The sequence below is a fragment of the Sminthopsis crassicaudata genome, chromosome 2 (assembly GCF_048593235.1).
Source record: "Sminthopsis crassicaudata isolate SCR6 chromosome 2, ASM4859323v1, whole genome shotgun sequence".
NCBI lineage: Eukaryota > Metazoa > Chordata > Mammalia > Dasyuromorphia > Dasyuridae > Sminthopsis > Sminthopsis crassicaudata.
The window spans coordinates 216,133,129-216,146,364 of NC_133618.1; the positions used below are offsets into that span (position 1 = coordinate 216,133,129).

Genomic DNA, 13,236 nt, shown 5'->3' on the forward strand with positions numbered 1-13,236 from the left:
GAAAGTTATATCAGTTAAGCACAAGCTCTGGAAAGCTTTTGAGTACTGAATTGGATAAGGGCAACTAAAGACTCAATTATTACTCTGTTGACCTGGGTGATGAATGTATTGGCATCAGTGGAGGGAAGACTCAAAATGACAAAATAATGGATTCTCGTTTGAAGAAATGAAATCATTTTATAAAAAACACTCATAGGAGACAGTTTAGCAATGAAAGAAAAAAAAATAGGTCAGAATCTAGAGTAGTCAGCATAAAGTGAAAAAAGCTAAATTGACTCTTAATTGAACCTCATCTAATCCAAACTGCATTTGATTTAAAATCCCTACATAATTTCCTTCAAATGATCATTTAGCCTACTAAAGATCTCCTCTGAAAGGTATCCTACTAACCTGTAAGCTAGCTCATTCTTGTTTTTGAATGTTTCCAATTGTTAGGAAGGGTTTTATTCAACCACTCCCCCCCCCCACCCTAAACCAATATCAAGCCTAAATCTGTCTTTTTAAAATCTCTACCCATTGTCTCTACTTCTACAATCTGGAGCCAAGGAGGACAAATTTAATCCCTCTTCCAAATAGTCCTTCAAATACTTTGGACAATTATGTTTTCCCTAAGTCTCTCTTTTGCACAAGCTAAAGATTAGAAAAAAGTAATGTTTTTCAAAGTTGAAGAAAACTAGGGATATTACAAAGTAAAGGGGAAGGAGTCAATGAGATGTAGAAGAGAGAAGATATGAAGAAGCAAGGCCATTTGGAGCTGGCATATGAAGTCTCCAAGGAAAAAGCTGTTGAATGTATTATTCACGAATAGAACAGAGCAGATAACCTGTCAAGTTAAGAGTAGGGCAGGTGAAGCATTTGTTTAGGCTACGTAACGTTGGCAGAAGAAAAATATAAGGAATATGCAAAAGAATGCCATACTTTTAGGTTAGATTACATAATTTTATATTCTTGCTTCAACTGCAAAATTGTTTTTTGGTACCATGGAACAACTTTATTGATTTAAAGAATAGAGACAACTTTTTCTATAACACTTGGAGGAAGGTTGAGAAGATCACAATAAAGACAGATATAATAAATGAAGAAGACAATAAATAAAGGAGAGATGCTCTTCTGAATTCATGCAAAGGAATTATTATGTAGAGGGAGAGAGAAGCTATCAACTGATAGCTTCTGATAGATATTAATTCTAGAGTTAATACGAAAGTGAAATGGGCAAAATAAGGCAAAATGGCTCTTTTTTGATGTTATGGAAGAAAGAATAATTTAAAAAAATGAATAGCAACTTAATTACAAAGCCTGTCAGCTGAAATAAACACTGAACTATCATTAATAGAAGGAACACTAAACTGATCAAAGCCAACAGTGTCCATATGTCTGCTTGTGAATGATGATGGAGAACCATGCATACACTCCCTTCTGCCAGATGTGGGGACTAATCTAATTGGTTTCCTAGCCTAGCTTCTCTATGTACATAACAGCACATGAAGTTAGATTCTGAAAAAGTTAACCTCAGGTTTTGTTTAGAGAAGCAAGTAAGATTTTGTCTTTTTGAGGCAGATTTCTACTATAAAGCTCATAGGGAATAGAAACCAGACCTGTGATTCTTCTGTCAACATTATACAGATACTCCAACCATTTATAAATGTTTACTTTTAATGGTGAGAGTTGTTCTTATTCTATCTTCTCCACATACCCAGGTTTCATTGCTTGATTTCATGCATTGTGTTCAGCCAGAAGTAGATAACACAATGTCATAAAAATTGAGCCAGTATTTGTCTTTTAAATACACAGATATTGAAATTTGATATTCTGACAAAGTCAACATTGAAATGGGCAGAGGAGCACTGTTGGCTTGCTGAGCCTGTATTTGTACCTGCACCAAATGCACAAGAAGAAGATGATGGTAAGAGTTTTTGGCCTAATGAATGCTCTGTTTTCACATTGAGGCGTTGGAAGCAGCTTTTAAGATAACAAATTTGGCAGGTCAGAAAATGAGATTCTTAATCTGTCAGATCCACTCAGTTCAATCCAGCTTTGACTTACTAAGGGACAGTGTGCCTTCCAGTAAATAGAGAACTAGTCTCTGAACCAGGAAGATCTGGCTTCAAGTGCCACCTCTGACAGATTGGTCGTGAGACTCTAGGCAAGTCCCTTCAATTCTCACTCTCTAGGGGCAATCGAGTAAGAGTGTAAATGGCAGCGGTGGTCCCAACTTGTATTGGTAGAAGGAGAATCCTCATCCAGAAACTTCCTGTATCAATTAAATCACAGGTCCTGTCCCTATCCCTAAGTTTTTACTTAGCTCTGTGTAAGGTGTTTAACAATGGCAATAAATATAAAGAATAAAAATTGATACTGACCCTGGCCTTGAGAAACTTGTATTTTGGGGGGTTGGTAAAGGGAAGGGAAAAGAAGGTAGTCTTTTCTCCAGAGGCACAAACAGCATGCAGGCAAATGGAGGGAATAAATGAAAAGTTGCATGATGTAACATAACATACATCTCCTTAACCTTTTTTGTGTCCTGAACCCCTATGACAATCTAGAGAGACCTATGTACTATTTCTCGAAATTATGTTTCTAAATTAATTTTTAAAATGTAGAATTGCGAAGGAAATCTATTATATTAAAAAAAAGAGAGCTAGACAGACAAATGAACAAGCTCAGACCCCAGTTAAGAAAACAGTCTCTATTGGGAAGTTTTCTGGACAAAAAAAAAACCCCTGGGTTTTTGTGATATTTACTTGTTCTGTAACCTTAAATAGAATCAGATTGAAAAAGTCATGACCTTTCATAGGGATGAAGTCCTTTATAGGAGTATGTGTATGGTAATAAGGTGATGTTAGGGTTGGAAAGAAGGGAGGTCTTCGATTTCCCTTTATGTGAAGATAGAATCATTTTTCACATGATCTGTCTTCACCTTTCTACTGGGGCTTATCCAACCCTGTGGCTTTACTTCATTACTTCCTTCCACACTTTTTGAAGATGTGTAATATTGAATGTTGGAGGACAAATCTCATGGCAGCAGGAGCTGCTTCAGATCCAAATCTTAACAGTGATACTATTTCCCCCACCCCACAACAAATATATAGGGCATTTATAGACAGGAAGAAAGAAATTTCAAATAGTTTTAAATGTCTTTAAGAATGTTTTTGCAATACCAAAATTTCAGAGGACTAGAAGTCCAGTAGGTTCCAAGCCACTTCTGGATATCCCAGAGAAAATAATTTAACTTTAAATTTCCTTATTTATAACAAGAGGCCCTTTCAGCTTTATAAAAGAAAGTTGTCAATTTCATTGATGTATGTGTTTGCATAGACTTAAGAAAAAAAAAAAAAAAAAAAAAGAAGATATTCCAGCAAATCATGTTCTGTAACCTGGATTTCTAACAGAAAATATTTTATAGCACTTCTATCTTTTAATGGAACTATTTAGTTTCAGCAAGATGGAAAAAAATGGCAGAAAAATATCTACCTCAATCTTTTTGCTAACTAGAACCTTGTACAGTTCATATAGTAACACAATAGTGGTAAGAGCATTGTTCTTAGGATCACAAATATAAAGTTGAGCCACACTTTCTTTACACCTATTGTCTGTTTTATTTTGGCTAACTAACTCCATTGCTCTGTGCCCCAATTTCTTCCATGTAAAACATAAGAATGCTCCTACTAGCTATCATACACAATAAGGAAAGCATTGTAAAAAAAACCTCATGAAGTGAAGAAAGGAACCCAAGTTGTCATCACTGAAGTTTGGCTTTGCTTCTTATTCTCTGTGCTGTTTCTCTAACCTGCCAATATGTGTATCTGAACAGTGGAGTCACTGTCTTTCCCATCAGCTAGAGGTCAACTAGTTCAGTCCCCTCATTTTACAAAAACAATAAAAAAAATCCTGAGGATCACAAATATTTGCTCCAAGTCATATTTAGGAAGTAGCAGAGATAGGAGTTGAATTAAAGTCCACTAAATCAAAATTCAATACTCTGTTCCACTACATGACACTAAAAGAAAACAAAAAAGTGACCTGAAGATTGAAAAAGGGAAATCTATTTCTCTAAGAAGGGAATTCAGCAAATTGAGAGTTACAACAGCTCCAATGGCTCATCTTCCTTATCTGTCAGGTTGGACAGATGAGGATCATAGACCCACGTACACCCACATAGACCCACGTAGACCCACATAGCATACTACCCCTAATTTTTTTCCTCAGATTCAAGTTTACTTAAGCACTAATAATAATAAACATTTGAATATTACTTTAACATCATTTTAATCTCATTTGAGTCTTACATTATCACCCTATGACAGATGAAGAAACAGGCACACAGAAATTAAGGACTTTGACTTTCCTAAGAAACACTAGGTAAGGGTCAGAGGCAGGATTTGAATCCAGTTCTTCCTGACCCCAAGTCCAGCATATAATGCTAACACCTCCTCATTTTACAGGAATAGAATCACACCAGAAACATCCTTCTATCCAGTTAAATGTATTTCCAGAACAGACGTAGGAAATTTCTTCCAGGGGACTCTGTCTTGGACATTGGGTCTGAATTATAGATCTCTAGCCCTGAACCTACTTCTCCAACCATTTGTATGGAATGCCTTAGATGCTTTGTGGTTTTCTCTTAGTGGGCAACAATGAAGAGGCATAGTACTAATAGTAATAGGAGTTTCAACATTGGCACAAGGAAAGGCACTTTTGCAGCTATTCTGTATTCCAAAGTTAGACTAGATAGTATTGTTACATCCCTATTCATATTCAAAAGATAGAAGCCAAAATGGTCAAGTTAAAGATCATTCTTCTGCTTTGAATGTTGAAGATCAAAATAGGAAAAATCTAAATTTTGCCTACAAGTTATTTTCTTTGGATTTAAGCTTTGGCTACCCAAACCATATTGTTTTCTCAGGCTTAGATTTTCGGTATTAATGAAGATTCTTTTTATTTTGAAAATAGGAAAAAATATTCATTTCCCAAACTTGTTCATTTTTTCTTTTAAAGGTATTATATTGTCAGTGGTTATTTCTACTGACCCCAAGAAATCACCTTTTCTGCTGATATTGGATGCAAAACGATTTACAGAACTGGCTCGGGCATCAGTTGATGTGGAAATACACTTGGATCTACATGGGCTATTCATTCCATCTGGGGATTCTCCTGAAGAGCAAGAGGGCAATGTGCTTAGGAACTAAATCTTGTAGTCTATCCTAGAGTGATGCTACTTTGAGATTTGGGAACAGACAAACTGAGTAGGATCTTATAGAATCATAAGCCTGGAAACTTTTTCCTAATCAGATACAGTTTTTTTTTTTTATTTTTATTCTTGAGATGGTATAGTAAGTAGAAAGAAAGCAAGGTTCAATGCCTTTTATTTCATTTCATTTAAATTATAATAACAATTAGAGGCTGCATGGTATAATATATGGAGGGTCAGCTTTGGAGTCAAGAGGGCTTATAAGTTCCACTTCTGACACATACTAATTAAGTAACCATAAGCAAGACACTTTAAGTCTTAATACCTGGGGAAACTTTATAACACTGTAATTCACTGATAAATTGCTATCCTGCACAGGTGCAGGGGATTCCCACACTAATGAAATGACAAGTCTAGTTTACCAAAATAGGAATTCAAATAGCTGATATTTAGACAGTACTTTAAAATTTGTTAAGCACTTATGTACTTCGTCTTATTTGATCTTTATAACTACTCTGAGAAGTAGGTACTATTTTATTATCCTTATTTTACAAATAAGGAAACTAAGGTTTCAGAGAGCTTAGGTTTACTGACTTGTCCATGGTTATATAGGTCATAGGTATCAAAGATAGAATTTGAATGCAGGTCTCTCCTGACACAGAGTTCTCTTTCAAATATATACCATACTGCCTCTCTTTTGTCTTTGTTTGAAATTAACAAATATTTATTGAGTGAATACTATGTACCTAGCACTGAATGAAAAAGAAAACTTTTTACTTTGAGCATTCATTACAAGGAAATTCTCACTAAAATAAATTATATACTTAAAATGATATTGCAATGTTAATTATTAGTAGATATGGGTTTACCCATTACCAAACATACAAATATTCATCAAAAAATGTTTTAATCTGTTAAAGAAATACTTGGCTAAATTGAGGTTCTCTTCTTCCTAAATCCTGGCTTGATCTTTTTTGTTAATTTTCCTTTTAATAAAACTATACAATTAGGAAACTGATGCACTGTCACTTAAGAATTTCATCAGCAGAATTTCCAGGTACCTTCAGTCCTCAGTTTTAGTGAGTGGGTTTCCACAAACTCCATGCACTGATACTGGTTTTTAGTAAATATGCTCCCATTTGTTTAGTTATAATTGCATTTTAAAAGCTTCATCTCAGATATATTTTTATTTAATTTTTATTCTCACCCAATTTGTTAATTACTACAAGCCAGCACCTTCCACAATAACCTTGGAGACACTTAATGAGAGATTCATGGTCTTCTGCTATAGAATAGCAGCGTTGGATACCACTGAAAATGATTCTCTTCCTCTTCAGATTTCCAAGAATGTTTGCTTCACTCTTCCCTTGTCATCACATTTTTCCCATGTATTACATTTATCTCAGTATATATGTATCTTCTTTTGAGGGCAGAATTTATCTCTATTTTCCCAGCCCTGGAGCATAAGACTTGTACTAAGCAGGCATTTAATAAATGTTGCTTGAAATTGAATTGTAATAGAATCATCTGATATCATCTGTTTAAAGTCAATTTGTTTTCCTTAGTTACAGGAACATAAGATTCTGAAATGGGATCTCAGAGATAAACTAGTTCAATATCCTCATTCTGAGATATAGCCCCAGAAAAATTAAATGATTTGCCTCTGGTCCAATAGCTCTTAAAAGACAGAACTAAAATTTTCTTATGGAAGTATTAGTACTTTCATTTTAAGAAGGGAAATTGATCCCCAACCAACTGATTTTCCTTAAAGGAATGATGAAATATAAATTTGTTAATACCTTGTTTATCCCAGTGTGAAAGTTGTCTCTGGTGAAATTAGTAAGCATGCTTAGGATTGGCTGCATGAAAATCTGTCAATCCTGGGCACAAGTCAGGCAGGAACCAGCAGAATTCAGGCCCTTAAGAAGGTAGGAGTACTAGTACACATTCTCCAGACAGACACAGAAACAGAAAGGCAATATTCAAACAGCTTTAAGAAGGATTTCTGAATGCAAAGAAAGAGTTATACAATTGAGAGCTAGCTATTGCAATAAAGAATTCAATATGAAGACGGATATAAGCTGGGACCCCCCTCTAAATAACTTACTAGCAGAAACACGCGTCCAGGAGGATCACTTGTTGAAGAACTCCATGATGAGAGAAAGGGCATTAAGGATTTATACCCCTTGAAATTTAAGTTGTGTGCTAGAGACAGTTCAAAATAGCTAAGGATTGTTAAAATTTCAGTGTGAGCATTCACACCTAAAAAAATCAGCAAACATTTAAATCAGGACTTGATTTTTTGTTTTGTTGATTGTCTCATCTTAAGACTGTGATAAGGAAAATGTTCATATTATAAATTAAACTTAAAAAGATATGTGTACTTTTTTGGATCCAGTTATTACACATTTAGCATAAGCTGCCTATTAATTATAATTTCAGTACTGCAAATACATAGGTTACCCTAGGACTTGAGGGTGGTAGCTGCCTTCTAGGGACTAAAATCATGAGTATGAACACACACACGAATATAAGCACTTTAAGGTGCTTAACCATAAACAACATCCCTGACTGTGAGATACATAATAGGACTTCTAAAATTTTGTCAAATTCTATTATTTCACAGAGTAATGGTGTTACTCAAATTCATATAGAAACAATAACCTTATCAAGTTTCTACAGAAATCGCAAATCATTTCTAAGTTAGCTTATAAGGCCAAATTTATTGGCTCAAAAGAAAAAATTACTAGAATTGCCTCAGCATTATAGTACCTAGTACAATTTTTAAATGTCTTTTATCTATGGTTTTTTATTGGAAGCATTAAATATAGGTTTTAATATTTTTCTGCATTTTTTCAAATAAGAGTTTATTTCCTTTTCCTTCCATATCTATTTCTCCCTCCCACAATGAAAACATTTTAAAAAAATTCTTATATGCCTAATTAAGCAAAACAAATTCCCACACTGGCTATATCAAAAAAAAAAAAAAAAAAAAGTAATGTTTCAGTCTGCAACTGGAGTCTGTCATCTCTTTGTCAGAGTATGTGCATCCCACACTACTAGTCCTCTGGAGCCATGATTGGTCATTGCATTCATTAGAGTTCTCAAGTCTTTAGAAAGTTGTCTTTAGAATGTTTTTAGAGTGTAGACTGTTCTCCTGGTTCTGCTCACTTCACTCACATTAGTTCCTACAAGTTTTCCTAGTTTACTCTGAATCTGCCTTTTTCATCATATCTTATAGCACAGTAGTATTCCCCTTCTCTCTGAAGAATTCTGGAATTGTGTGACATGGGAGACATTAAACCAGGACTGCTCAGCATGGCGTGCCTTCATCAATGCTGTGCTCTGTGAGCAAAACAGAAATCAAAGTAGCTCAAAAGAAATGCAAGATGTGCAAATTTAGAGAATCCGTCTCAAATATTCACATGGACTATCTAAGGCCGACCTCTGTTAGAGCAGTCTGAGCCTGTATTGATCTGATTAGCCAGTCAGAAAGTGTAATTTGATTCTAATATAGTGCAGTCCTCTTCAAGAGTGAAGTATAACAACCACCAGTATTCCACTATATAATAATGCCACAATGTGTTCAGCACTATGTACTACTTGTAAAACTTTGAGGTTAATTTAGAACCTGGTTTGCAGTTTTTAAATTGTTCATTTTTCAGCTCTAAAACATTAGTTCATCTGATGCTGAATGAAATGAGCAGAACCAGGAGATCACTATATACTTCAACAACAATACTGTATGAAGATGTATTCTGATGGAAGTGGATATCTTCAACATAAAGAAGATCCAACTCACTTCCAGTTGATCAATGATGGACAGAAACAACTACACCCAGAGAAGGAACACTGGGAATTGAATGTAAACTGTTTGCACTAGTGTCTCTCTACCCAGGTTACTTATACCTTCGGAATCCAATTCTTACCGTGCAACAAGAAAATTGGATTTACATACATATATTGTATCTAGGTTATACTGTAACACATTTAATATGTATGGGATTGCCTGTCATCTAGGGGAGGGAATAGAGGGAGGGGAAAATTTGGAAAAATGAATACAAGGGATAATTGTAAAAAAAAAATTACTCATGCATATGTACTGTCAAAAAATTATAATTATAAAATTAATAAAAATATTTTTAAAAATTAGTTCATAATAGATTCAAAGAATTGTAGAGCTGCAAGGGATCACAATGATCTTCTAGTTCAATATATACATAAAAGATATACATACTACAACATACTAGACAAGTGGTCCTTCAGCTTCTGTTTAAAGAACCTAATATTTCCCAAGATATTTCATTCCAGTTTTAGACAGCTATACTTGTTAAAAAGTTTTTCTTTATAATGGTATAAGAAGTCACAGATAATGGTGGTTACCCTCTATATAAGAGTGAATTAAAGAAGACATAATCAGAAACTAGAATATATATATATATATATATATATATATATATATATATATATATATATTTTAAAATGTTCTTTAACTCAAGTCTAAATTTATCTCTTTATAACTTTTACCCACTACTTTGGGTTCTTGCTCATAGGATCAAGTAAAACAAGTCTAATCACTCTTCCATGTTAATAGTTCTTCAAATAAATGAAAACAAGTCATGTTTACTTCTCCCCTATCCCTTGTCTTGATTTTCCTAAAGATAAATATATCTAATTCCTCCAATCTCATGTGATATGATCTCAAGACTCTACACCATTCTATTTACCTTTATCTAAATTGATCGGTTTATCAGTCTTTCTGTGGCACCCAGATTTGAACACAACTTTTCAGATGTTATTTGATCAGAGAAGAATACAGAAGGACTTTATTTCCTTATTCATTAATATAGCCTAAAAGCAAATTATCTTTTTACAAATAGGTCTTTATGTTGCTGATTCATGTTGAACTTAGAATTTACTAAATCCAAGTATTTTTCAAACTACTATATTATTTCATAATATTAAAATTTATATTTATCTCTGTTGAATTTTATCTAATTAGATTTGGTCCAATTTCTAGCCTCCAATGATCTCTTTGGATCTTACCTTAGTCATCTGATTTGTTATCTGTTCCTGCCAGTTTTACATAATCTGCAGATTCAATATGCTTTCCATCTACTTTTTTGTCCAGTCTAATCCAATTGAAATATTTTAAAATGTTAAATACATAGCAGAAAGAACAAATTCTGGGCATCATATTAAAGATTTCCTAAGAAGGTGACATGAAACCATTAATGAATAGTTTTTATGTTTTGTCAGTCAAATAGTTTGGGATCCATCATATCATCATCTAGTCTATATTTCTCCATCTTTTTCACATAAATAATATTTTATTAAGTGTTTTTAAAACTCAGTAGGTTATAATATTTGTCTGCACTAGTTTAGTAAACCTTGTCAACAAAACAAATAAAATTAATTTGGCATGATCTTTTCTTGATGAAGTGATATCATTTCTTTGTGATTGCCACTTACTTTTCTAAATATTTATCTATCAATAAACATTTATTAAGTGCCTATGATTTACTAGACACTGTGCTAAGTTCTGAGGATTCAAAAAAAGCAAAAGATTTCCAGTCCTTAACAAACATACAATCTAATTAGGTAAGGGGGCAGTAAACTAATAAATACATACATGCACACATATATTTTTACATACAGGATAAATAGGAAATAATTTATAAAGGGATGGCAGTAGAATTGAGAGATTAGAAAATGTTTTCTGTAGAAGATGGAATTGTAGTTGGGATGCTTCATAACAAAAATTTTTCAGGAAATATCACTCTTAAGCCTGAAGAGGTTAAAGAAAAAGGATAAGGACTTATGTAGGCAAAAATATTTATAACAGCTCTTTTTGTGGCAACAAAGAATTGGAAATTGAGAGGATGTTCATTAGTTGGGGAAAGGCTGAACAAAATGTAGCATATGATTGTAGACTATTACTGTGCTATAAGACAAAGCTTCTTAGACTGGGGGCCCCAACTCCATATGGAGTCACAAAACTGAAAGAAGGGAATCTCAAAAAGTCTGGTAACAATAAAAGACATCAACTATTCTCTCAAGATTTAATTCTTTGTGTAGAAATAAACAAGCACATCTATCTATCTTATCAGTATGTAAGTTTGCTTTCAACTTTGATAAATGGTAAAAAATTATATGTATACTAAAAAATTGTTTTAGAATAAATTTCTTTATGATTTATTATCAGGAAATGTTTGATTTATATACCCATTTTATATATCTGTATACCCACTCATGTAAAAATTTCTCAGATGAAAAGGGGTCATGAATGGAAAAGCCCTCCTATATACCAAGATGAGGAGGAAGGTGGAGCCAAGATGGTGGAGTAAAGGCAGGGACTCACCCCTGAGCTCTCCCCCAAACCCCTCCAAATACCTTTAAACAATGACTCTAAACAAATTCTGGAGCAGTAAAACCCACTAAAAGATGGCATGAAACAATTTTCCATCACAGAACCACTCAGAAAGTCAGCAGGAAAGGTCTGTTGCATCAGGGTAAGAGTGGAGCTTTACTAACAGACCTGTGTGACTGAATGAGTGCCAGTTTCCTGACCTCTCAGCCCACAGATGGCAAACACAACTTAGAAGGTCAGTAGGAAAGGCTTCTCACACCTGGTGAGAGTAAAGCACAGACTAATGCAGACTGTACCAGCTCAGCTCTGGCAGCAACAAACTAGGAGCAGAGCTTGGGAGCCACTGAATCATCAACTGCAGCAAGCAGTGGCTTCTAGAGCCCTCAGCTCACAGGCAGTAACAGGGTCGAACAACTGGTCAGGAGATTACAGAAGTCCCTTTGTTAGCACTGAGGCAGGACTCTGTTATTTTGCCCATGCTGGATCTGAGTCCCAGTCCCCGATGGCAATCCCAGGATGATAAAGAGCTAGCACACCAGAACTTGCAGTCAAAATGGAGCAGGGACTCTCCTTAAAATTCCACAGCAGGAAAGAGTGCTTGCTGTCATTCACAGACCAGCTCATAGGCTAGGAGAGCAGTAAACACATTTCTCCTTAGAACATACCATCTGGGAAGAACTGAAAATTTACAGATCCCTAGAATTAGTTATGAAAACAGCTGCACAAAAACCCTGAAACTTGGGAAAGTGCACCCTCCACCCTGGAAGCAGAGCCCTACTTTCACAAAGAGTTAAAAGTCAAATAATAGACTGAGGAAATGAGCAAACAATAGAAAAAGATTCTGACCACAGAAAGTCATTATGGTGACAAGGAAGATCTAAACACACACTCAGCAGACAATAATAAAGTAAAATCTCCTACTTCCAAACCCTCCAAGAAAAAATACAAATCAGTCTCCAGTCATGGAAAGTCTCAGAAAGGATTTTTGAAAATTAAGAGAGGGGTAAATAGGAAGAGAAATGAGAATGATGCAAAAAAAATCATGAAAAAACAAGACAATAGTTTGGTAAAGAAGACACACACACACATACACACACACAATACTAAAGAAAACAATACCTTAAGGCACAGACTAAGCCATATGGTAAAAAAGATACAAAAACAAAAACAAAACAAAACAAAAAAACAATGAGGAGGAGAGTTCCTTGAAAAGCAGAATTGGCCAAATGGAAAAAGAAGCACCAAAAACTCATTGAAAAATCAAACTTGAGCAGTCAGAAGGGAAGATGATAAAAGAAAGGGGAGGAAGGTAATAGGAGAATAGGGATGTGGAAAAAATGAAACATTAATTCACTATTGGTGGAGTGGTGAACTGATTCAAACCATTCTGTAGAGCAATTTGAAACTATGCCCAAAGGGCTATAAAATCACATCTTTGACCTAGCAATACTAATATTAGGTCGGTTTCCTCAAAAAGATAAGAACAAAAAGGAAAAGGACCTATATTACCAAAATATTTATACCAGCTCTTTTCTGGGGGCAAAGAAGTAGAGATTGAGGGGATGCCCATAAACCGAGAAATGGCTAAACATATTGAAATACTATTGTGCTATTAAAAATGATGAGCAAAAAAAAAAAAAAAAACTGGGAAGATTTATATAAATTGATGCTGAGTGAA

General features: G+C 34.6%; 1 protein-coding gene across 2 annotated transcripts in view; it reads left to right on the forward strand.

Annotated features, from left to right (window-relative positions):
• The window catches only part of BCO1 (beta-carotene oxygenase 1), a 45,496-nt gene extending 38,800 nt beyond the window's left edge, over positions 1 to 6,696 (forward strand). For both annotated transcript variants that reach the window (XM_074288221.1, XM_074288222.1), the window contains 2 exons: positions 1,792 to 1,903; positions 4,996 to 6,696. In XM_074288221.1, coding sequence (XP_074144322.1) covers positions 1,792 to 1,903; positions 4,996 to 5,186 — 303 coding nt within the window. In that variant the 3' untranslated portion in view covers positions 5,187 to 6,696. The remainder of the gene's footprint in view (positions 1 to 1,791; positions 1,904 to 4,995) is intronic.
• The last annotated feature ends 6,540 nt before the right edge of the window (positions 6,697 to 13,236 follow it).